General features: G+C 46.2%; 1 protein-coding gene across 4 annotated transcripts in view; it reads left to right on the forward strand.

Moving 5' to 3' along the window:
• Nucleotides 1-789: 789 nt before the first annotated feature.
• ccdc15 (coiled-coil domain containing 15) overlaps nt 790-26,554 on the forward strand; it is a 39,989-nt gene continuing 14,224 nt past the window's right edge. For 2 of the 4 annotated variants that reach the window (XM_060846949.1, XM_060846951.1), the window contains exons 1-6: nt 790-977; nt 17,923-18,072; nt 19,337-19,534; nt 21,709-21,825; nt 23,406-23,561; nt 25,888-26,043. In XM_060846949.1, coding sequence (XP_060702932.1) covers nt 810-977; nt 17,923-18,072; nt 19,337-19,534; nt 21,709-21,825; nt 23,406-23,561; nt 25,888-26,043 — 945 coding nt within the window. In that variant the 5' untranslated portion in view covers nt 790-809. The remainder of the gene's footprint in view (nt 978-17,922; nt 18,073-19,336; nt 19,535-21,708; nt 21,826-23,405; nt 23,562-25,887; nt 26,044-26,554) is intronic. The other 2 variants (XM_060846950.1, XM_060846952.1) reach the window with 2 other exon arrangements.

Here is a 26,554-nt window from a genome sequence, read left to right on the forward strand (position 1 = left end):
GTTTGCAAGTGTCTAACATATTTATCTTCCATTCTGGGGTACACGATAATAATCTAACCTAGTTGACCAATTCATTGAGGCATTAAAATTTAAAAGCATTCAGTATATACCATTGGTTCATGTAGCTCTCCATGTTTTCATACTCTTCAAGGAATTTTTGAAAAGTTTTTCATTTTTGCTGCAGCCATTGTAGGCCTTCATGAAGATGTCTGAACCTACTTACCTAAAGAATCTGAAGAGTTTTCACTGAAGGATGGACCATGAATTCAAATTAATAGGATATTTGCTGAATCCATAGCACACACTCAACAGTGTAGGAAATGGGGGAGGTGTGTGTTAACTGGCTGCAAAAATTCAGTGCAACAGTCATACCTGTGGAGATAAAGGTCAAGGGCCTTGCATCATGGTTGCTGCAACAGAGTAAGCTCAATGTTCTGTGTTCAATGGACTGCTGGTACACACCATCCAATCTCAAATATATAGAAAGATAGAAACTTTATAGCACTATGGAAGGTCATTAAGCTATTTGTCTCAATGCCAACTGAAAAAATAGTTCTCCTTGCCAGCTCTTAGGCTGTAGTCCTATGCGGGGTGGAGTGAGGTGGGATGACCACATGCAGGACAGCAGGTACCAAAAAGATCTTTGTAGTGACCACTCTGAAGGAGTTTGATTTCCTTTACCAAGATGGCTACCGCAGTGACGGGAATGCTGCCATTCTATTGGTTAAGCCGATGACGGAATAGCTCCCGCGAGAGTCGGCAGATCTCACGAGAGTTGGATGAACGGCGGTTGGTGCGGATCGCGGACAATGCCCCGCACGGTGGAGTGTGGCCGGTCCACAGGAGGCAGGGCAATGCAGCACCCCCGCTACCGGCCGCCGGGCCGGGTCTTGGCCGAGAGGAACCAGGCTGTGGTACCGGTGGGAGCCTGGGTGGAGTGTGCCCGGGACTGGCCCGAACAACAGAATCCGGCTTTTGTAAGTACCTCACAGCCTGGGGGCAGGGACACTGTCAATATACACCAACAGGGGGAGGGGGGGGGGGGCGTGTACACTGATGGGGGGGTAAGGTGGGATATATACTCTTGGGGGTAGGGGGGGCTGAACACTGATGGGGGGAGTAAAGGGGGTGTGTGAACACTGACGGGGTAGAGGGGGATGTGTACACTGACTGGGTAAAGGGGGAGTGTGTACACTGATAGGGGGGTAGATGGGGTATATACTCCTGAGGGTAGAGGGGGTGTGTGAACACTGATTGGGGGGGTAGAGGGGGTGTGTGAACACTGATTGGGGGGGTAGAGGGGGTGTGTGAACACGGATGGGGGGGTAGAGGGGGTGCGTGAACACGGACGGGGGGGTAGGGGGGGTGTGAACACGGGGGGGGACAGTAGAGGGAGGGGTGTGTACAATGACGGGGGGGCAGTAGAGGGAGGGGTGTGTACAATGACGGGGGGGCAGTAGAGGGAGGGGTGTGTACAATGACGGGGGGCGGTAGAGGGAGAGGCGTGTACAATGACGGGGGGCAGTAGAGGGAGAGGCGTGTACAATGACGGGGGGCAGTAGAGGGAGAGGCGTGTACAATGACGGGGGGCAGTAGAGGGAGAGCATGAACACGGACGGGGGGACAGCGGGGGTGCGTGAACAAGGACGGGGGGACAGCGGGGGTGCGTGAACAAGGACGGGGGGACAGCGGGGGTGCGTGAACAAGGACGGGGGGCAGCGGGGGTGCGTGAACAAGGACGGGGGGCAGCGGGGGGAGCGCCAACACGGACGGGGGGCAGCATAGGGGTGCGAACACGGATGGGGGGGTAGCAGGTGGGCTCGAACACGGGCGGGGGACGCGATCACGGACAGAGGGGGGAGTAGAGGGGGCGACGTGTACACGGACAGTGGGGGGAGTGGGGGGGACGTGTACACGGGGAGTGGGGGGGGGTACGTGTACACGGACGGGGGAGGGGTGGGAGGTGTACGTGTACACGGACGGGGGGAGGAGTGGGGGGGTACGTGTACACGGACGGGGGGAGGAGTGGGGGGGGTACGTGTACACGGACGAGGGGAGGAGTGGGGGGGGTACGTGTACACGGACGGGGGAGGGGTGGGAGGTGTACGTGTACACGGACGGGGGGAGGAGTGGGGGGGTACGTGTACACGGACGGGGGGAGGAGTGGGGGGGGTACGTGTACACGGACGAGGGGAGGAGTGGGGGGGTACGTGTACACGGACGAGGGGAGGAGTGGGGGGGTACGTGTACACGGACGGGGGGAGGAGTGGGGGGCGTGTACACTGCGGGGTTAGGGGGGTCGTGTTCATGGACGAGGGGGGGGGAGTGGGTGAGGAAACGTGTGCACGGACGAGGGAGGAGGGGGGACGTGTTCACGGACGGGGGCGAGTACACGGGCGAGTGGGGGTGGGGCGTGTACACGGACGAGGGGGGGAGTGGGGGGGAACGTGTTCATGGACGGGGGCGAGTAGGGGGTGACGGGTACACGGACGGTGGGAGTGGGGGGGACGGGGGGAGTAGAGGGGGGACGGGTACACGGACGGGGGTGTGTGTACACGGACGATGGGGTGGGACGTGTACATGGACGGGGAGGAGTAGAGGGGGGACGTGTACACGGACGGGGGGAGTACGGGGGGACGTGTACACGGACGGGGGGGGAGTACGGGGGGACGTGTACACGGACGGGGGGGAGTACGGGGGGACGTGTACACGGACGGGGGGGAGTACGGGGGGACGTGTACACGGACGGGGGGGAGTACGGGGGTACGTGTACACGGACGGGGGGGAGTACGGGGGTACGTGTACACGGACGGGGGGGAGTACGGGGGGACGTGTACACGGACGGGGGGGGAGTACGGGTGGGACGTGTACACGGACGGGGGGAGTACGGGGGGGACGTGTACACGGACGGGGGGGGGGGGACGGGGGGGACGTGTACACGGACGGGGGGAGTACGGGGGGGACGTGTACACGGACAGGGGGGGCAGTGGGGGGACGTGTACACGGACGGGGGGGCAGAGGGGACGTGTACACGGACGCGGGGGTGTGTAGAGGGGACGTGTACACGGACGGGGGGAGCAGAGGGGACGTGTACGCGGACAGGGGGGAGCAGAGGGGACGTGTACGCGGACAGGGGGGAGCAGAGGGGACGTGTACATGGACAGGGGGGAGCAGGGGGGCGTGTACACGGACAGGGGGGAGCAGAGGGGGCGTGTACACGGACGGGGAGAGCAGAGGGGACGTGTACACGGACAGGGGGGAGCAGAGGGGGCGTGTACACGGACAGGGGGGAGCAGAGGGGGCGTGTACACGGACAGAGGGAGTAGAAGGGCAACGTGTACACGGACGGGGGAGTGGGGATGTGTGTACACGGACGGGGGGAGTGGGGATGTGTGTACACGGACGGGGGGAGTGGGGGTGTGTGTACACGGACGGGGGGAGTGGGGGTGTGTGTACACGGACGGGGGGAAGTAGAGGGGACGTGTACACTGACGAGGGGGCGTGTACACTGACGGGGGAGTAGACAGGAGATGTGTGCACTGACGGGTGGAGTGGGGGGGCATGTACGTGACGGGGATGGTGTAGGGGGGGCATGTACACTGGCGGGGGGAGTAGAGTGGGGGCGCGTACACCGACGGGGTCGAGCTGGAACACAGAGTGGGGGCAGAGGGGGGTGTGAACATGGACAGGGGGCAGAGGGGGGCGCGAACACTTTTATGGGGTGGTAGTAGAGTTGGGTGCACGTACACTGACGGGGGGGTTGTAGAGGTGGGTGCGTGTACACTGATGGGGAGGGGAGTGGGGGGGCGTGTACACACTTACGGTGGGAGTAGAGGGGGGCATGTACACTTGATGGGGGGAGCAGGGTGGGGGCGTGTACACACGGGAGGGAGTAGAGGGAGGGACGTGTACCCTGACAGGGTGAGTAGAGTGGGGGGACGTGTACACTGACGGGGGAAGTGTGGGGACGTGTACACTGACGGGGGAAGTGTGGGGACGTGTACACTGACGGGGGGAGTAGAGGGAGGTCGTGTACACTGACGGGGAAGTAGAGTGGAGGCGAGTACACTGACGGGGGTAGTAGAGGGGTGGCGTTTACACTGACGGCGGGAGTGGGGGGGGGCGTGTCCATTGACGGGGGGGGCTCGAACACGGGGGGCGTGAACACGGAAGGGGGGCAGAGGGCGTATACACTTTGAGGGGTGTGTAGAGGGGGGTGTGTACACTGACGGGGCAGGATAGAGGGGGACGGGGTGGTTGAGGGGGACGTGTACACTGACGGGGGGTGGAGGGGAGGCGTTAACACGGACAGAGAGTACGTGGGAGGTGTGTACACGGACAGGTGGTAGAGATCAGACTTGTACACTGACGGTGGGGTAGCGGGGGCGTGTACACTGACGGGGTTGTAGAGGGAGCGTGTACACAGACGGGGGTAGATGGGGGCGTGTACACGGATGGGGGGGTAGTTGGGGGCATGTACACTGACGGAGGTAGATGGGGGCATGAACACTGACGGGGTAGAGGGGGGCTTGAACACTGACAGGGTTGTGGGGGTGTGTGTACACTGGTTGGGGGGGTTTGAGGGGGGGTTGAGGAGGGCGTGTACACTGACGGGGAGGAGTAGAGGGGGCATGTACACTGCCGGGGGTTGAGCGGGGGCGTGTATACGGACGGGGGCAAAGGGGGGCGCGAACACGGACGGGGGTGCAGAGGAGGTCTCGAACACTGACAGGGGGGCAGAGGGGCATATACACTTATGGGGGGGGCATGTACACTGATCGGGGGGTGTAGAGGGGGGCGCGTGTACACTGCTGGGGGAAGTAGAGGGGGGTGTGTGTACACTGACAGGGGGGCGGTGGAGGGGGTGTGAACATGGACGGAGGGAGCAGGGGTGGCACGAATACGGATGAGGGGCAAAGGGGGGCCGCGAACACGGATGAGGGGCAGAGGGGGGTGCAAACATGGACGGGGGTGCAGAGGAGGGCTCGAATACTGACAGGGGGACAGGGGGGCGTATACACTTATGGAGGGGGCATGTACACTGACAGGGGCTAGAGGGGGCGCATGAACACGGGCGGGGGCGCGGGGGGCGCGAACACGGACGGGGGGCGGGGGGCGCGAACACGGACGGGGGGCGGAGGAAGGGGGCGTGACCGCGGGAGGGCGTGAACGCGGATGGGCTGGCAGAGGGGGGGCATGAATGCAGACGGGGGGGCTGGGGGGGGTGCAAACACGGACGGGGAGGTAGAGGGGGACGGGGATGGTTGAAGGGGACGTGTACACGGACAAAGAGTGGTGGGGAGGTGTGTACGCTGACGGGGGGTAGAGGCCAGCATGAACACGGACAGGTGGTAGTGATCAGACGTGTTCACTGACAGGGGGTAGCAGGGGCGTGTACACAGACGGGGTTGTAGATGGGGGCTGTATACTGATGGGTGTAGACGGGGGCGTGTACACTGACGGGGGTAGGTGGGGGTGTGTACACTGACGGGGGTAGGTGGGGGTGTGTACACTGACGGAGGTAGGTGGGGGCGTGAACACTGATGGGGTAGATGGGGGTGTGAGCACTGACAGGGGTGTAGAGGGGGGAGTGTACACGGACAGGGTGTAGAGGGGAGGTGTGTTCACTGACAGGGATGTAGAGGGGGCGTGTACACTGACGGGGGGGTGAAGAGGGGCATTAACACTGATGGGAGTAGAGGAGGCGTGTACACTGGGGGGTTAGAACGCGGCGTGTACACTGACGCGGGTCGGGGGGGCGTGTACACTGACGGGGGTCGAGGAAGGGCATGTACACTGACGGGGGGGGCGTGTACACGGACGGGGGTTAATGGGGTGCGTGTACACTGACAGGGCGGTAGATGGGGTTTGTACACTGACAGGGGGGTGGGGTAGAGAGTGTTTGTACACTGATGGGGGGTAGGGTGTTTGTACACTGAGGGGTAGTGGGGGTGTGTGCACTGACGGGAGGTAGAGGGGGGTGAGTACACTGACGGGGGTGGTAGAGGGGGGCGTGGACATTGACAGGTGGGTTAGAGGGATGAGTGTACACTTGGGCGTTAGAGGGGGTGTGTACACTGACAGCAGGTTGGGGAGGCGTGAACACTGACGGGGGTTTAGAGGGGGTTTGTACACTGACGGGGTGAGAGGGGGGTGTGAACACTGATGTGGGGGTTAGAGGGGTGTGTGTACACTGACGGGGGTGTGGTAGAGGGGGCGTGTACACTGACAGGGAGTGGTAGAGGGGGGCGTGTACATTGACAGGGGGGTTAGAGGGATGCGTGTACACGGACGGGGGGGGGCTTTGGGGGGGGGGGGGACGTGTACACGGACTGGGGGGAACGTGTACATGGACTGGGGGGGGACGTGTACACGGACGGGGGGGAATGGGGGGTGACGTGTACACGGACGGGGGGGAGTACGGGGTGACGTGTACACGGACGGGGGGAGTAGAAGGGCGACGTGTACACGGACAGGAGGGAGTAGAGGGGGCGAGTATACGGACGGTGGGGTAGTAGAGGGGGACGTGTACCCTGATGGGGGAAGTGGGGGGCATGTACACTGACGGGGGGGGCGTGTACACTGACGGGGGTGGAATGGGGGGGGCATGTACGTGACAGGGATGGTGTAGGGGGGGCATGTACACTGGCAGGGGGAGTAGAGTGGGGGCGCGTACACCGACGGGGGGGGGGGGCTCGATCACAGAGTGGGGTCAGAGGGGGGTGTGAACATGGACAGGGGGCAGAGGGGGGCGTGAACACTTTTTTGGGGGGGGTAGTAGAGGCGGGTGCGCGTACACTGACGGGGGGGTTGTAGAGGCGGGTGCGTGTGCACTGATGGGGAGGGGAGTGGGTGTGCGTGTATACACTTACGGTGGGAGTAGAGGGGGGCATGTACACTTGACGGGGGGAGCAGGGTGGGGGCGTGTACACACGGGAGGGAGTAGAGGGGGGGACGTGTACACTGACGGGGGAAGTGTGGGGTCGTGTACACTGACGGGGGAGTAGACGGGGGTAGAGGGAGGTCGTGTACACTGACGGGGGAGTAGAGTGGGGGCGAGTACACTGACAAGGGTAGTAGAGGGGTGGCGTTTACACTGACGGCGGGAGTGAGGGGGCGTGTACATTGACGGGGGGCTCGGACACGGGGGGGAAAGGGGGTCGTGAACACGGAAGGGGGGCAGAGGGGCGTATACACTTTGAGGGGTGTGTAGAGGGGGGTGTGACGGGGGTCGAGGAGGGGCGTGTACATGGACGGGGGGAGTTGAGGGGTGGCGCGTACATGGACAAGGGGTCGAGGGGGCGTGTACACGGCCGGGGGGGGGGGTCGAGGGGGGTGTACACGGACGGGGGGGGGGTCGAGGGGGGCGTATACACGGGCGGGGGGGTGGGGGGGGGGCGTGTACACCGACTTGGGGGGGTCGAGGGGACGTGTACACGGACTGGGGGTGTCGAGGGAGGCGTGTACACGGACTGGCGGGGTCGAGGGAGGCGTGTACACGGACTGGGGGGGTCGAGGGAGGCGTGTACACGGTCTGGGGGGGGGTCGAGGGAGGCATGTACACAGACTGGGGGGGTCGAGGGGGGCGTGTACACGGACGGGGGGTCGAGGGGGGAGTGTACACGGACAGGGGTTAGTGGGGTGCGTGTACACTGACAGGGCGGTAGATGGGGTTTGTACACTGACGGGGGGGGTGGGGTAGAGAGTGTTTGTACACTGATGGGGGGTAGGGGGTTTGTACACTGAGGGGTAGTGGGGGTGTGTGCACTGATGGGAGGTAGAGGGGGGTGTGTACACTGACAGGGGGTGGTAGAGGGGGGCGTGAACACTGACAGGTGCGTTAGAGGGGGGTGTGTACACTGACGGGGTTGGGGGGGCGTGAACACTGGTGGGGGTTTAGAGGGGGTTTGTACACTGTCGGGGGATAGAAGGGGGCTTGTACACTGACAGGGGGTGAGAGGGGGGTGTGAACACTGATGGGGGGGTTAGAGGGGGGTGTGTACACTCGGGTTGTTAGAGGGGTCGTGTACACTGACGGGGGGGGTTGGGGGGGTGTCGTGAACACTGGCAGGGGTTTGGGGGGGGGGCGTGAACCCTGACAGGGCATTAGAGGGGGTTTGTACACTGACAGGGGGTTAGAGGGGGGTGAGTACACTGACAAGCGAGGGGGAGTGTATACTGATGAGGATGGGGAGTAGAGGGGGACATGTTCACTGACAGGGGCACGCACACTGATGGGGAAGGGGGCGAGGGGAAAGATATAAAAGAGACCTAAGGGGCAACGTTTTCACGCAGAGGGTGGTACATGTATGGAATGACCTGCCAGAGGATGTGGTGGAGGCTGATACAATTGCAACTTTTAAGAGGCATTTGGTGGGTATATGAATAGGAAGGGTTTGGAGGGATATGGGCTGGGTGTTTTCCAAATTTTTTTCAGTTCATTTAGGCTTTGGGGGTATGTGAAACCATTCAGTCAGTGGTAGTGTAAAGCATATCAGTGAAATGTCTTACCGTAAATCACTCTGCCTCTTCACTGCCTACCTTAACACCCATCTTTGTTGATCAGCCCTGTTAATTTCTTTGCTTGGTATCTTTTTAAAAATTATCTACCCTCCCAAGTAAATCAAAAGGTGCAGGGTTGAAACATAGTAATATTTTGTTTGCTTGAATGATTAGATTAGATTACTTGCAGTGTGGAAACAGGCCCTTCGGCCCAACAAGTCCACACCGACCCGCCGAAGTGCAACCCACCCATACCCCTACATTTACCCCTTACCTAACACTACGGGCACTTTAGCATGGCCAATTCACCTGACCCTGACATCTTTGGACTGTGGGAGGAAACTGGTGCATCCGGAGGAAACCCACGCAGATACGGGGAGAACGTGCAAACTCCAGTCAGTCGCCTGAGGCGGGAATTGATCCCGAGTCTCTGACGCTGTGAGGCAACAGTGCTAACCACTGTACCACTGTGCCACCGTGCCACCCACTAATGTGAATGAATGTGGCTTCTAGTAAATATAAAAGCCACTTTGAGCTTGACTGATTTCTTAAATTGAATGTTAGTGTACCTCTTATCATATATCAAATGGATTGAATATAATTAGCTGAAGATTGGCATCTGTGATGCTGGGATCTCTGTGGGGAGACCCAATAGTGATTTAGCTATTGTACTTCAGATTGCTTTGTTCCTCTACCTCACTTAGATTCACAGTTTCCTAGAGGTAATTGACCTCCCTATTTTCTTATCAAATTTATTAATGTCCTTCAGTAATTTTTTTTGCAGTCCTTCTCACTGTTGGCTATCCCTCCAGCTTGGTGTCATTTGTAAAGTTACAAGTGTATTTCTTTGATCCAAAATTCAAATCATCAATGTAAATAGTGAACAGCAGTAGTCTCAAAAGTGATCCTTGTGGAACAACACATCCCATTTTCTTTCACTCTGAACCATCTTCAGTTCCCTAACTGGAGGCAGAGCAACAAGAACCCAAAGCACCATGATCTTTGCCACAGATTAGACTGGTCATGAATCCAGTACCATGCAGTTGGCACCAATCTGATCCACACTGGCCACATCGAGTCATTTGAGCCAGCCAGATCCTTGCAATCAGTGTTGCTGTGACAACATGTCCTCACACATGCAGTTTATAATCCGGGATGACAAATCCTGTTGGTACTGTCTCCAATTTTCTTTCTTTTGTGCCTGCTGAAGAACCTGTCTCTGTTTTGTTTGAAATACGTTTGAAGGATTTTACTCCAATCTGCCTGATTATGTAATTGACAAAGTCCTGGTGTGGGACTGGGTACAAAAATTTGGCTCCAAGGTAGGCATGCTACACACTGAGCCAGTTGACCTTCCCACTCTGAATAACTGCACTTATGTGCACAATCTGCTCCACAAATTCATTCTGCCATCTGTCCCCGACTTCCCATTCTCTGACCACAGTCATTTGTATGTTATTGATTACCTATAAAACACCTTTTGGAAAAAAAACATTTAATGATATCCAAAACTTTATCATCTGTTTATCTGTACAGGTAGTTCTCCTATAATGCTACAGTTGCGTTCCAGCAAAATCTCACTTAGTAGAAAATAGCTGAATCGAAATAATGGGATCTATGAGAAAGTGGGGTTAGGCACAGACCAGCAAAAAATATCACTCACGATCGCTCAAAAATTACCCAAAAGTGTAACGCTAAGTGTAGCACAGTCTGAATGAAGATTGAAATCATATTTATTAACAAAACAATAGCAAATTTGACAGAAGACATTCAAAAAATGTAAGAAAGCTGTTCTCTATACAATACCCCTCTCAGAAAGGTACTGTATTGGCAGTTGACATTGATGCATGCGCAAAACGGTATGAAGACATCAGCATTGACATTGCGCATGTGCAGAACAGCAAAAATTCAGTCAGGTTTAACAAGCAAGGTTTTCCTATTTAGTTTGAAATTTATGCTGACTATGCATTATTATGTTTCTCATTCCAAGATGTTTGTCTATTCTCTATTTAAGTTAGAGTCCTTTATATTTCTTATCTCTGATGTTAAGCTAACTGACTAAATTATAACTCCCTGGACATGTTCTAACCACTTCTTACATATAGGATTATGTTAGCTTTCAATCTTGAACTTTAGGAATGAATTTTTGCTTTGACTGAATTGTTTTTATTGTGAACTATTTTGAATCTGCTAGGTTTATGGATGTAATATAAATGCTAAAACTTGAATTTCAGAAGACTGTCCAGTGAATGTCAGACATGTGCAACACCTTTTCCACAAAAAAAGATTATTTTTCTTGTGCAGAGAACAAAGGGAAATTGTGCAGTTTAAAGCAGATTCTTGGATGTGTTATTCTGTCAGCCAATTGTGGTAACTTAATTTTTTTTAGTTTGAAGTGGGCCGGTTTTCACTTAACTAATGACAACCATAATGTTGTTTTAATCGGTTAAACATAGCCACTCATATTTGTTTCATTCTACTGCAGAATTGGCATCCTACATTTAGTTTTGAGTTAGAACCTTAAAAAATATTGAGTTTGAACTGCACAGATGATATGCCTTCCACAATTCACTTTTTGAACAGTATTATTACTGCTGCAGACAGTTTCTCTTTACTTCATCAATTATCATTCTATTTGGTCCAGCACTCTTCTGAACTGTTGTTGGGACACACAAAAAAACTAAAACTCACACTTTTCCATCTGTCATGGACCAGACCAACTCACTCAAAATATAACTAAAGAAATTGAGGGTTTTATTAAGAAAAAGAAGGAAGCATATGTCAGCTACAAGCAGGATAGATCGAGTGAATCCTGAGAAGGGTATAAAGAAAGTAGGAGTATACTTAAGAGGGATATCAGGAGGGCAAAATGGGGACATGAGATAGCTTTGGCAAATAGAATTAAGGAGAATCCAAGAGTTTTTACAAATATATTAAGCACAAAAGGGTAACTAGGGAGAGATTAGGGCCCCTCAAAGATCACGTTTGTGTGGAGCCACAGAAAATGGGAGAGATACTAAATGAATATTTTGCATCAGTATTTACTGTGGAAAAGGATATGGAAGATATAGACTGTGGGTAAATAGATGGTGACACCTTGCAAAATGTCCAGATTACAGAGGAGGAAGTTCTAGATGTCTTGAAATGGTAAAAGGTGGATAAATCCCCAGGACCTGATCAGGTGTACCCGAGAACTCTGTGGGAAGCTAGAGAAGTGATTGCTGGGCCTCTTGCTGAGATATTTGTATCATCGATAGTCACAGGTGAGGTGCCGGAAGACTGGAGGTTGGCAAATGTGGTGCCACTGTTTAAGAAGGGCGGTAAAGACAAGCCAGGGAACTATAGACCGGTGAGCCTGATCTCGGTGGTGGGCAAGTTGTTGGAGGGAATCCTGAGGGACAGGAAGTACATATATTTGGAAAGACAAGGACTGATTTGGGATAGTCAACATGGCTTTGTGCGTGGGAAATCAAGTCTCACAAACTTGTTTGAGCTTTTTGAAGAAGTAACAAAGAAGATTGAGGGCAGAGCAGTAGATGTGATCTATATGGACTTCAGTAAGGCGTTCACAAGGTTCTCCATGGGAGACTGATTAGCAAGGTAGATCTTAAGGAACACAGGGAGAACTAGCCATTTGGATACAGAACTGTCTGAAAGGTAGAAGACAGAAGGTGGTGGTGGAGGGTTGTTTTTCAAACTGGAGCCCTGTGATCAGTGGAGTGCCACAAGGATCGGTGCTGGGCCCTCTACTTTGTGTCATTTACATAAATGATTTGGATGTGAGCATAAGAGGTACAGTTAGTAAGTTTGCAGATGACACCAAAATTGGAGGTGTATTGGACAGCGAAGAGGGTTACCTCAGATTACAACAGGATCTTGACCAGATGGGCCAATGGGCTGCGAAGTGGCAGATGGCATTTAATTCAGATAAATGTGAGGTGCTGCATTTTGGGAAAGCAAATTTTAGCAGAATTTATATACTTAATGGTAAGATCCTAGGGAGTGTTGCTGAACAAAGAGACCTTGGAGTGTAAGTTCATAGCTCCTTGAAAGTGGAGTTGCAGGTAGATAGGATAGTGAAGAAGGCATTTGGTATGCTTTCCTTTGTTGGTCAGAGTAATGAGTACAAGAGTTGGGAGGTCATGTTGTGGCTGTACAGGACATTGGTTAGGCCACTGTTGGAATATTGCGTGCAATTCTGGTCTCCTTCCTATCGGAAAGATGTTGTGAAACTTGAAAGGGTTCAGAAAAGATTTACAAGAATGTTGCCAGGGTTGGAGGATCTGAGCTACAGGGAGAGGCTGAACAGGCTGGGGCTGTTTCCCCTGGAGCGTCGGAGGTTGAGGGGTGACCTTATAGAGGTTTACAAAATTGAGGGGCATGGATAGGGTAAATAGGCAAAGTCTTTTTCCTTTGGTCGGGGAGTCCAGAACTAGAGGGCATAGGTTTAGGGTGAGAGGGGAAAGATATAAAAGAGACCTAAGGGGCAACTTTTTCACGCAGAGGATGGTACATGTATGGAATGAGCTGCCAGAGGATGTGGTGGAGGCTGGTACAATTGCAACATTTGTGAGACATTTGGATGGGTATATGAATAGGAAGGGTTAGGAGGGATATGGGCCGGGTGCTGGCAGGTGGGACTAGATTGGTCGGCATGGACGGGTTGGACCAAAGGGTCTGTTTCCATGCTGTACCTCTCTATGACTCTGACTCTATATTCAGAAGATAGTTTGGATCCTAATTATTTCTTAATTTCAGCGTAAGATTAAGGTGCACATTCGAGATGTAATTCCATTGGTCAAACTAATCAACTTTAAGCAAAACATACTTTATTTTCACTATAGTGTAAAAATATAGACGAAGTAAAAATAGAAGAAAATAATTCGCTTAACTAACTATACAAATGCTTAACAAAATAATTATATTAACTACTATTAATTAACTTTTCCAATATAATAACATTACATAAACACACCTTTAGTACAAATTCAGTAAAATAGATTGTCTAATGCAGTTCTAGCAGCAGGATGAGAACCCCAGATTTTAGCTGTAACAGAAATGAGTAAGAGCTTCCAGATCCAGCTTCAACAGCCGCAGAAAGTTAAAACTAAAAGTCCTAGAGATGTGGTAGCTGGCTGTACCCATTCAGGTTGCTTCTATTGTTTCAACATTAAAAAAACCAAAGCCTCACAAGCGGTCTACTTTATTGGCATTGAGCAGACTACTTGACACCTCTGTCTCAAGCTTTTTCATTTAAAAAAAAGGACAAAATCTACCTGTTAAAGCCATGGTATCTTCTTATACCAAACATAGAATTGAAATGCGCTTCTATGGCTGCAATAAAATAGGATAGAAATATAGCTTTTCATTAATTTAAAGTTCATGTCCTTTGGGTGTAATATTTGTTAGTTGGATTGACTATGCAGTTCAAAATCTATAGTGTGCAAAAATTTTAAAGGGCCATGACATCCCCTTTTAATTGTCACATAGGTAAACCATCTGCCTTAAGTGCCCACTTTTTATTTCACACAAATAAATGACGTGTCTAAGACAGACTAGCTAAAATCGTGACTATTGATGTCATAGATGGACATATTTTCCAACATAGTTGCTGACTGGTATTCTATTTGTGGAAATTGGTTATTACAGTTGGCTGGTCAGCTGGTTTCTGACACCAACAGTGTTTGTTCAAATCCTGCACCAGTTGAGGTTACCATGAAGGATTCTTCCTCTTGTTCTCCCCTCGTCTGAGTTATGGTGACCCTCCCAGTAAACCATAACCAAATGTTGCTCTCTGTGGCAACTTTGCTATTCTTTTTGTAATCTCTTCCTTCTCCAGCCATCCCAAATTCATCCAATCTTCGTTGAAAATGCTTGGGTGCAGTACAGCTGAGTAAGTTTGTGGCCCTCAAAGTTACATTCGATTAAAGGGTGTTTTTTTTTGAGCTGCCAATGGTGTTTAGGACATGTTGGTTATGCTGCTCAAATTACAATTCAAAGTTAAAAATTAAATATCCTATCAAAGAAGATGCACCAGCAACTGTAGTAATCATTGCAGAACTTGCTGGAGAAACCCGACAAGTCTGGTAACATCCATGGAGAGAAAGTGGAGTTAACATTTCGGGAGACCTCCTTCAGAACTAGAAAAAGGTGGTACATATTCCAAATTTTTCCAGCAACTTCCCTTTTTGATTGATATATTCAGCGTCCAAAGTTCTTTATTTTATTTTTACAATGCTTGCATAATTACTATGGTTCCTAATTGGCCTTGGCTCTTGATGAAATCTGCATTCTCTCACGTGCACATTTACCAAAGTGGGCTTTGATTTCATTGAAGAACAGTATCAATTTTAAGTAGTGTATGCTTTCTACCTTTGAATTAGTCATGTTCTTGCTCAAACAAACTTTCTTTGGCGTGTTCTTCTCCAATTGGCTATTGTACACTTGTGGTAAAAACAATGACTGCAGATGCTGGAAACCAGATTCTGGATCAGTGGTGCTGGAAGAGCACAGCAGTTCGGGCAGCATCCAACTGCTGTCTGAACTGCTGTGCTCTTCCAGCACCACTGATCCAGAATATTGTTCACTTGTGACAGAAATGATAAGAGAGCTGACGGGCTATTCAACATGCCGAGATTGCTTGTAAAGACCAAACTCTGTTATCATGACCTGTGAGGTGTTTGCTGATGTAGTTGCCCTGGTATCCCTTATTAAAGTTTATTTGCAGCAGTTTAATGATGAGTTCTCCTGCCTGAGAGTTTTGGATGACAGGCAACATCAGGGAGGCCGAAAGTTATGGGCCGTGACTTATTTCCACCTCTTGTTAACATTGATTCCAGTGGTCCTTGACAGCTTCGTATATCTTAGATCAACAATCACCAACAATCTGTCCCTTCATACTGAAATCAGCACCAGGATTGTATTAATGACAATTATTAAGGGCAACAGCACTGAGTACCGAATACAAAAAGTACATTAACATGCAGGGACCCCTCGAGCCAGTGACCACTCTTAGTCAGGTCGTTTGTGCAGAATGGGTGATGACTGCATTCTTGAAAACATGGTCTATGTTTACTATTGTTTTTAATGCATAGCAGCCACAACAGACTATGTGCAGTCCAGAAGTGGCACATCTTCCATGATTGATCATGATCATACTCAAACCACACTCTGAGGGATGACCTCCATTTTCGCGCTCTGTTAGGTATAATTACAGAAGTGCTTAGCAGCATCAAATTTAATCTAAAAACCATCCATCTTAACCCTTCATGCATAAAACTGTAGAGGCTGTTCAACTGGCACGTCATGAAGTTAGTTTTTCTTTCCTCTTGCTGATCACATGCCTGTGTTTCTTGAGAGGCACCGGTGACAATGAGGAATTGGACCTTGGATGACGTTCCTTCTCAACTAAGCCAGTTTGAGCCTGACTCTAGCATTTCTACTCCAAAAATTAGTTGATATTTCAGAACAGGGAACAAGTCAGAAATATATCTGAAGATAGTTTTGCGTTAGCTCACTAGCTTTGTGCAGCCACAAGCATTCCTGCCACAGGAAGTGTTGTGACCCTGCTGCACACTATAGTGAAAAGTGTAAGAGAGCAATAACATATTTCTACCTGACTTCAGCAGTAATTTATTTGTAGGAATGGTCCGGGGAATATCTGTAATGCTGAACATTCAAATTAACATTTTCCACATTTGAATTCTTGTTTTGATAAATTGTCAATTTGCATTTAAATTAAATCTATATCTGAGAAAAAATGTTTTGTCTGTTTCCTTTAAAGAAGGAAGCACTGAGTCGAAAAGTAATCAGCCTAAAAATAATAACGCAAATCTGTAATGTATATCATTCTGGAGTTTCTTTTGTGTATGGAGTTGGGGCAGTAATTGCCTTGGAGAACTGAATGGTTATCCACTTCAGTACCTCACTTTCTGTGCTGTTCCTGTTTGTTGCTGTAATGGACTATCAACTACTTAATGTACTTTCTATTTATTAACTCTGACTCTGAATAGATAATTCAATTTTATCCTTTTTTTGTGAAGAAATCTGTCTTCAGCATAGTCTTGAAGATCTTTGCTCAAAAATCCACTGATATACAAGGCTGGGCTTTTACAAGAGCCAGAAGGGATTTTTTTTCCCATATATGCAGTCCTAACTGGATACTTAAACATGTTTTTGAATTTCAGTCATCCTGTAGTTCCCATTTACTTTTGTAGCCACAAATTTGTGTTTGCAGGATTTGTGAAATGAAATCGTTGATTTTGTTCTTGCATTTTTAGAAAGAAGCTTCCCTTCAAAGAGCTTTGGTAAATTAGATTTAGCATAAAAAGTGCTGTCTCAATTTATCACAGATCTTCCTCATCAGCTGAGTTGAATGAGCACATAGGAACATGGTTAATAAGTTTGCAGATGATTCCAAAAGTGGAGGTACAGTGAAGGAGGTTATCTATGATTACAAGGAGATCTAGATCAATTGGGGTCAATGGGCCGAGCTGTGGCAGAATAAGTTCAATGTGGATAAATGTGAGGTATTGCATTCTGGTAAAACAAATAAGTGCAGAACTTGTACAATTAATGGTAGGGCCCTGAGTAGCATTGTAGGTTCAGGTGCATAGTTCTTTGAAATTTGCATCACAAGTAGGGTAGTTAAAAAGGCATTTAGCATACTTGTCTTCATTGCTCAGACCTTTGAGTATAGGTGTTGGGATATCATGTTGAGATTGTCCAGAACAGTGGTGAGGCCTCTTCTGGAGTATTGTGTCCCATCCTGGTTGCCCTGCTATAAGATGGGTGTTATTAAACTGAAGAAGATTCAGAAGAGATTTTAGATAGGCGGGAGTTTGTTTTATTGGAGCATAGGAGATTGAGGGATGACCTTGAGAGGTTTATAAAATAATGAGGGGCATAGATAAGATGAATAACAAAGGCCTTTTCCCTATGTTGGAGGTAGTTCAAAATTACGGGGCATATTTTTAAGGTGAGAGGAGAAAGATTTAAAAAGGACATGAGGGGCAACTTTTTTTTAAACACAGTGGTTAGTGTGTGGAATGAACTGCCAGAAAAATTGGTGGATGCAGGTATATTTACAGCAAATGTTTAAAAGACATTTGTATAAGTATATGAGTAGGAAAGGTTTGGAGGGATATGGGTCAAATACAGGTAGGTAGGGCTAGTTTAGTTTAAGAACATAGTCAGCATGGACTAGTTGAATGAGGATTCAGTTTCCATGCTGTATGATTCTATGCTAAGGAAGCATTTTTATATCACTTGCTCTGGTACTATTTAATCTCTCATTTTCTTTTATTCAGTAGTATTTAGAATTTTACAACGAGCCATTGAAAGAGCTTGATTTTATGGTTGTGATAATAGTTGTGAATATGATCTTTACAAGAATTAATCGAGTGGTTGCTTTATGCTAAGATTTCAGCTCTTGAAGTGGATGAGCAACTAAAAGAAATCCGTAGAGAAAAGCTGGAGAATTTGAAGCATTTTCAAGAAGAGGTGAAGCACCGAGTGAACAAATATACTCGATTACGCAAAAAGCAGCAACAACAGCGATCTTATGAAGCAGTAAGGAAATGTCAAAAAAGTTATTAGATACATATTCTTCTCAATATCTCTATATAATTAGAAATACAAAAACATTCCTTTTCGTGCTTTTTACTATCTAGTTAATTGAACACATCTGCCTAAATTTGACACAATCTCAAAGTCAGTTTTTTTTTTCTTTTTCAGTTTCTGAATTTCTGTTATTGATCATTGGGGATATCATTTGAATTTAGCCATTATTTTGCACAACTTTTCCAAAAGATCTTATAATAATCTCTCTCGATACAAAGTGGATTAATGTGGCTCACAATTTTTAAAAGACAGCTCCTGGCCACTGTTGACAACTTTGCTAAATTCCAGTAAAAGTGGAAGGATAAATCTTGAACAAAAACAGAAATTGTTGGAAAATCTCAGCAGCTCTGGCAGCATCTGTTGAGAGAAAATAGTTAATGTTTTGGTTCTGGTTAACGTTAACTCTGATTTCTCTTTACAGATGCTGCCAGACCTGCTGAGATCTTCCAGCAATTTCCTTTTTGCTTGTGATTTCCAGCATCAATAGTTCCTTTGGTTCTCTACTTCGGATAAAATATGTTACTAGACTGCTAATTCACTGTTACATAAACCAAAAGTTGCTGGGAATACTCAAATCCAGCATCAACTGTGGAGAAAGAAGCCCAGAGATGCTGTTTCATGTTGATAATCTTTTGTCAGAATTTACTGACCTGATATCTTAACTCACTTTCTCTCTCCACAGGTGCTGCCTGACCTACAGAGGGTTTGCAGTATTTTGCAGTCTTATTTCAGATCTCTGTTTTCTGCAGTTTTTCCTTTTGGTAGTCTAGGTTCTTCTTTTTAACAGTCGTTTGCAATTGTTGAGTTTTTCATGTTGACAAATTACTGGAACAATGAGGAGGGAAGAAATGGGTCTATTTCATAAATTCAGTATCTGAGCATAATTTGTCATGCTACTTCTGCTTTAAGTATTGTTACGGAACACTATTTCAACAAGTCAGGGAAAACACATTAATCATCTTATATCTCATCACATTGAGATATTCAGGTCAAATAATGCATTTTTTGCAATGTTCCAGCAATTAATGTATGTCGTATATATTAACATAGCCACAGTGCTCCATGTTTTGCATTCAAACTATTATTCTGTTCTCTAAAAACAGAAAGAATGTAGCAAATGTAAGGTTGTAAGTTGTTCCACAGTGGACCTTGGAGGCATAAAATATATAGTTGTATGTATTACATATATCACTTAAACTATCTTTTTTTATAGGTTGAAAGGGATGATCGTGTGATAAAGCAATCTTCTGCTTCAGTTGAAGATCTCACTCCAAATAAAAACACATGCATCTTTCGTGGTAATAATTCAGAATTTGCCATTTTTAGTCCAAGCTCTAGATGGGTGTGTGTTCGGAATCTGGGCATTGACAAGCAAGAAGGCACTGATGTTTTCAGTGATCAAGCTCAGAAGGTGAGCATATCCTAGAGATAATTGAACTGCAGCTCATTTTTCTCAAAGTTATTTCATCATTTGAACAGATCAAATTAAGACTTTTTTTCGTGATAGCAGGGCCAATTGCAGAAATGAAACCTTACCACGTCATATTGCACTCTTCCATTGAAACTAGAATTAGAACTATTCATCTTTCCATTACCCATCACTAAAAGTCTGTTATTTTTATGAGTATTGGGTTCCAAGTCTTGCACAATATTTGCCTTTTGTGTTCAATCATGCTAGCTGGGAACTAGCCAATGCAAATGCTCCATAGGTGTTTCATATTACTCAAAATTCATATTGATTAATCTATCTATGCAATAATATCAGAGTATGACTAATTTATGGAAGAACTGGTCTGTTAGACGAAGTCTGGAGGTTGTTTTATTCCTATATTAAAGATTTATTGAGAAGTGACAACGTAAGATAGTAATGATCTTATAATACATGTCTACAATGATATAATATTAAACAAGCCATTAGATATAACCTGATAAAGTTTAACATTGACAAAGTTCCCTGGCAGTTTCCTTTGAAAGGTTTTGTGGTAAGATTTGATTTACCTGATTCACCCAGTCCAGCTTCAAGAATCTTCTAAAGTATAAATGAAAAACTGACTTGTATAATCCTTAATCACCTCTGCTTACAGGACCTGGAGCACCCCCCCTCCCCAACAAGCCACTTTTAGACTTGTATATTAATCATTCATTCTATTTGTTTACAAAAAAAGAGGTGGGGGTCAGTTTAGCTCAGTTGCCTGGATGACTGGTTTGTGATACAGAGTGTGATGCCAACAGTATGGGTTCAGTTCCTGCACCAGCTGAAGTTACTCTCTACTTCTCTTTCTGCCACCGAGGTGTGGTGATCCCATCACAATCAGCAGCCCTATGGTCTGGTAAGAGTATGGTGACTTTACCTCTACCTGTTTCCAAAATATGGCAAGAGTAGGTAACTAACAGTTTCTCATTGCCGCAATTCCAAATTGATGCGGTAGCCAAGACCGGTTGTTTCATTAGTTGGGCAGTTCGAGGATTCATTTATTGTAACAAGTTTAAGTAATCTAAATGATGGTTGATAACATTAATTTGAAAGCTTATAATCTGCTTTTCTTAAGGGAATGTCACAACTACTGTAATTAAGCAATTGTATTTTAAAGTTATTTATGTTTGAAGATAATCTTTTTGATCTCTTAAAGGCATGTTTGTACTATAATTTGTTCCATTTCACTCTTTGAATTGTTATGAGAATTTAAAGAGAATTTCAAATAGTTTATTTTAAGCAATAGTCTACATCACAAGATTTCATGATTTTTAACACAATCAAACTGTTATGTTTAACTCAGAAAATACAATAATATTTGACCTACATTGTAATAAATACCAGTGACAGTCTTGTATTACTATACAGAAATAAAAATCTCTTCATTATTTTTGTGTGCAGTATTTTAGATTGCTTATTTCCCCCTCCCGCCCTTTCTTTTTCTCTCTCTCTCTCTCTCTCTCTCTCTCTCTCTCTCTCTCTCTCTCTCCCTCTCTCTCTCCCCCCCCGCTCCCTTTCTCTTTCTCTTCCACCCGTTGTCTTTCTTGCTTCCTCTTTCTCTCTGTCCCCTTTCTTTCTTCCCCCCCCCCAACCCCTTTCTCTTTTTCCCACTCTCTGTTTCTGTCGAGCCTGAAGATTTTTCATATTTTAATCCTCTTCAAAAGTGCTTAGTTCCAGTCACCAAGTAAGAAAATGTACAGTTTACTCTCTCGCTCCCAGGTATTTGCCAGACTATCCATGATGATGAATTGTGCAAGAGGGACAATTTAGACTTTTATCTCAATTTTTGACTGTATGCATTTCAGTCGGACCCTTAATGGATTTGCAGAGATTGAAAATGCAAAACTATAATAAACTCAATTGTCTAGTTGCATTTTCTTATCCTGTTACATATAGAGTTAAAAATTAATCTGAGATTTTTTTGTTTCTAATTTAAGTTAAAGATAGTTTTGTATAAACTAGAGGCATTTAGTGCATTATTAAAGTACTATTTCTAGTTAAGGTAGGGTATCATATAAAACTGAAGTATTGCTTCTGACATATCTTTATGCATATTTCAATGCAAAAGCTATCCGTTTTAAACTAATACTAGTGAGTCTGATTTGTTTTAGCTGAGTAAAGTGACAAAACAGGCTCGGCGTAGGCTTGCATCATGTCAAACTGTATCAGAAGAGGACTTGTGCTCAACACTTCCAGGAGGAATTTGGAAGGTGTCATCAATAAGAGATGTGAGTTATGTTGCAAGACATAATGTAAAAGAATGTGTATGAATAAATCTACTGTCTTGGAATGTGTAGAAATGTTTGCTTTTGAAATAATTTGGAAACCTGATACTGAAAGAAACCACAGTATCTCCCAATTTGGAGTTTTTAATGCATCCCTTTAGCAACAAAATAGAGAAAGACTTAGTCATAGAGATGTACAGCATGGTCCTTGCTGACCAGGTATCCTAAATTAATCTAGTCTCATTTGTCAGCACTTGACCTATACTTGATTTGTTTTTTTTTCTCCAATCTCAAACTGCTAATTTTGTGACAAATTGCGAATTTATTTATTGTGAACCATGTTCACAAGGTACCATTCTTTTCTAATCTTATTTCACTGAAGACTGCCAAAGCAGACAAATAGACTTCCAGTTATATCATGTTTAGTTGAAAACAACTGGACTTTACAATTGAAGGAATGCATTCTTATATTAATGTTTCAATTTCAAGCATCCTTTTTTTTTTGTCTAGAGAAACTAAATATGTAGACACCAACTGATTGCATAAGACGTGCATTTACTTCCTCTTGTAAGTTTTACTATGATGTAGACTTCTGTATTGACTTCAATATTGACCCCAAATGTGTGTTCATGAGAATTAGGGAAGCGGTTTGAATAGAATTAATGCCTTATTACTGTGTTGGAGTGTTTATAATCAATATTTGCTCAGACATTAGTTCATCCCTATTATTATTTTGTGAAATTGAATGTCAGGTGTTTACATTTTAAATTACAGCTTTAATTGTACATTAAAGCTATGTTTGTATTTCTGTAATGTCTGAATATCAAATCAAATGGGTTATATTGATCTCACATAGTTTACATCATTCAGGTATGTGAAGTCTCATTACATACACTGTAACTTTGTTCAAATTTTGAGGAAAACCGGTACTTGATCAAATTTAGAATGCATTCAGGAACATTTTGTTGAATATTCTGGCAGTGGGTCACATTATAATCTGGAAGGTTGCATTAATGTCTGAAGGAGTAGGATAGATTGTTAGGGGAAGGAGGGGGTGGTGCTGAAAAATTGGGAAGCAAAGTAGAGAGAGGTGGTGCGCCCTCACGTCCAGAAGCCTAATGAATGACCTTAAATGGCCAACCAGGAGCAGTTTCCTGCCAATGCTGGTGTTTTACCAGGTATAAATCTCTCTCTCTCTCTCTCTCTCTCTCTCTCTCTCTCTCTCTCTCTCTCTCTCTCTCTCTCTCTCTCTGTGGAGCCTGCCAGTGGAACCATGGTGATCTTCCTATGAGGCTTGTGCTTTCTGATCAAGCACTCTGTGGTCCATCAAAGACTGCCATTCCCTCAGAAATGGTGATGATGCAACAATGCCAGAGTTTGCCAGAGTTTTATCTGACTCCAATGATCCTGGCTCCAATGATCTTTGTTTGAAAGTGATGTACATGTCATCTGCCTGTCTGTCAGTGAAAATTTAACTCCTTGAAATGTTAAGTTTCTTGCATTCAGTTAACAATCTTGTCAAAGTTTAAAACAAGAATAGAATGGCCACTAGTCAACATTCATGGCATTTTCTCCTTTCCCAGAACTTAGTATCCCGAAAAGAGGGACAACTAGATGCTACAGGAGATTTCATGTGCTCAGAAGGTCAACAAGACCTGCCTGCTGAATTGCAGGTACAGTCTCAGAAATTGATGAATCGAAAACATGTTACTTTCCAGTCAGAACTGCAGCATCCCAAGGTTAGAGTTGCATTTCTAGGTTACTGTTCTAAACTGTGGTTTGGCAAGCAACTTGGTTGTTATTTCCAGCATTTTCTATTTTTATTTCTAGTTCAGTAGTGGTTGAAGATTATCGAATCACAGTGTGGAACCAGGGCATTCAGCCCATTGAATCCACACCGACTCTCCAAACAGCATCCCAACCAAACCAACCCCCATATTCTATTCCCATTTCCCATGGCTGTCCCACCTAGCCTGGACACGATGAGCAATTTGAGCAGGGCCAATCTTTGAACTGTGGGAGGAAACCGGAGCACCCAGAGGAAATCCACATCGACATGGGGAGAACATGTAAACTCGCAGACAGTCTCCTGAGACTTGAATCGAATCTGGGTCCCTGGTGCTGTGAGGCAGCACTGTTAATCACTGAACCATTGTGCTGGCTCATGTTGTAGTACTTGAGATTTAGCAATAATTAAATTAGAGATGTACAGCACAGAAACAGATCCTTCAGTCCAACTCACCCATGCCAAATAGATATCTAATCTAATCTAGTCCCATTTGCCAGCACTTGGCCCATATCCCTCTAAACCCTTCCTATTCATATACCGAGCCAGATGCCTTTTACACGCTGCAGTTGTACCAGCCTCCACCACTTCCTCTGGCAGCTCATTCCATACACACTCAACCCTCTGTGTGAAGAAGTTGCCCCTTAGGTCCTTTTTAAATCTTTTCCCTCTCACCTTAAACCTATGCCCTCTAGCTTCGGACTCCCTTACCCTGGGAAAAAGACCTTGTCCATTCGCCCTAACCATGTTTCCCATGATTTTATAAATTTCTATAAGGTCACACCTCAGCCTGCAATGCCCCAGGGAAAATAGCCTATTTAGCCTCTCCCTATAGCTTAAATTCTCCAACCCTGGCAACATCCTTGTAAATCTTTTCTGAACTATTTCAAGTTTCACAACATCCTTCCTATCAAATGCTTTCTGCACTACCCTATCTACTTGCAACTCTACTTTTAAGGAACTGTGAATCTGCACTTCAAGGTCTCTTTATGCAGCAACATACCGTAGGACCTTCCCACAAGTCCTGCTAAGAATTGCTTTTCCAAAATGCAGCATCTCACATTTATCTAAATTAAACTCCATCTGTCACTCCTCAGCCCATTGACCCACCTGATTGAGATCCCTTTGTACTTGGAGGTAATCTTCTTCCCTGTCCACTACACTTCCAATTTTGGTTTCATCTGCCAAATTACTATCTATACCTCCTATGTTCACATCCAAATCATTTTTATAATGACAAAAAGTAGTGGACCCAGCACCGATCCTTGTGGCACTCCACTGGTCACAGGCCTCCAGTCTGAAAAGCAACCCTCTGCCACCACCCTCTCTCTTCTACCTTTTGAGCCAGTTCTGTATCCAAGTGACTAGTTCTCCCTTTATTCCATGAGATCTACCCTTGTTAACCAGTCTCTCGTGGGGAACCTTGCTGAATGCTTTGCTGAAGTCCATATAGATCACATCCATTGCATTGCCCTCATCAATCCTCTTTGTTACTACTTCAAAAAACTCAATCAAGTTAATGAGACATGATTTCCTATGCAAACAGCCATGTTGAAATTCCCTAATCGTCCTTGCTTTTCCAAAACATGTACATCCTGTCCCTCAGGATTCCCTCCAACAACTGGCCCACAACCGATGTGAATGTAATTCTTGTGGCTTGTATATTTGGAAGCATGACAGCTTTATTTACAAAGTAATTAAGCAGTTGAATAAAATAATGATTAGTACTCATCCAGTGGCAGGGATGGTGGAAGGTTTTGTTATCTGGCTTCTTGCATTAGCATTCATGTTTTGTCGTAAACTAAAGATGTGAAAAGATCCTCAACCGTACAGACTGTATGTGGACTTTTAAAGAAAGGTAATATATTTTGTTTTTATTAGTTTCTATCTAGATTTAATTTTGTGAACTTGTATTGCCTGATTTATCAAAGTGCGGCTGAATTGTGACCTTATCAATACCCTGCTATTCTACAAACTGCTCTGAAAGGGAAAGTGAAACATGTAGTTTTCTTGCATAATTATAAGCCATTTTAAAATTCCATTGTTCAGACAACCCAATGATATGTGGAATTAATGTCCAAAGGAAAATTCTTACCATACCTATTACACTTCTGCGGATGAAGCTGTTAAGTTACTGTACTGTATCCAAATTCCTTTAAACACCTAGTTCCAAGTTTTTCTGTGGATTTTATATGGTGGCAAGAATTTTGTGAGGAGACATAAAAAGACAACGGAGTGACCTTCTAGTTTATCATTCAGGGCACCTTCTCCTTTTCCAGAACCCAGTCGCCCAAACAGAGGTGCATCTGAATATGGCAGGAGAGTTTGTGTGTTTGGAAGACCAGCATGACCTACCTGTAGAGTTGCAGGAGCAGTCTCAGAAATTGTTGGATGGGAAACATATTACTTTCCAGCCAGAGCTGCAACATGAAAGGGTAAGGCTTAGGTTTCCAGATTATTCTACACTGTTATACTGAGCAGTGAAGTGGAATCACATATTTAAAATATGTAATTTTAAATTAATGTAACATTTTAATTGGTGCAAAATTCTATTGCTTTTACAACTTCCCAATCATTCCTCATATAATAGAGTCTAAATCCAATTTTTCATCTCCACTGGTTTACAAATCTTCGCTGTCTTGATAAGAAATATTGCAGCATCCCAAGCTTAATGCCTTGAATTCTGAGAGGGTATGTTAACTTTCTGTGATATCTCCCGGTGTCACTTTAAACAATGATAAAAATTCTGGATATAAGTTTGCTCGCTGAGCTGGAAGGTTCGTTTTCAGACGTTTCATCACCATACTAGGTAACATCATTCAGCCTCCCGTGAAGCACTGGTGTTAGTAACCCACTTTCTATTTATGTGTAGAAGTGCAACACACAAATAGAAAGCGTGTCAGTAACACCAGTGCTTCACCAGAGGCTCACTGATGATGTTACCTA

The sequence above is a fragment of the Hemiscyllium ocellatum genome, chromosome 29 (assembly GCF_020745735.1).
Source record: "Hemiscyllium ocellatum isolate sHemOce1 chromosome 29, sHemOce1.pat.X.cur, whole genome shotgun sequence".
Taxonomy (NCBI): Eukaryota; Metazoa; Chordata; class Chondrichthyes; order Orectolobiformes; family Hemiscylliidae; genus Hemiscyllium; species Hemiscyllium ocellatum.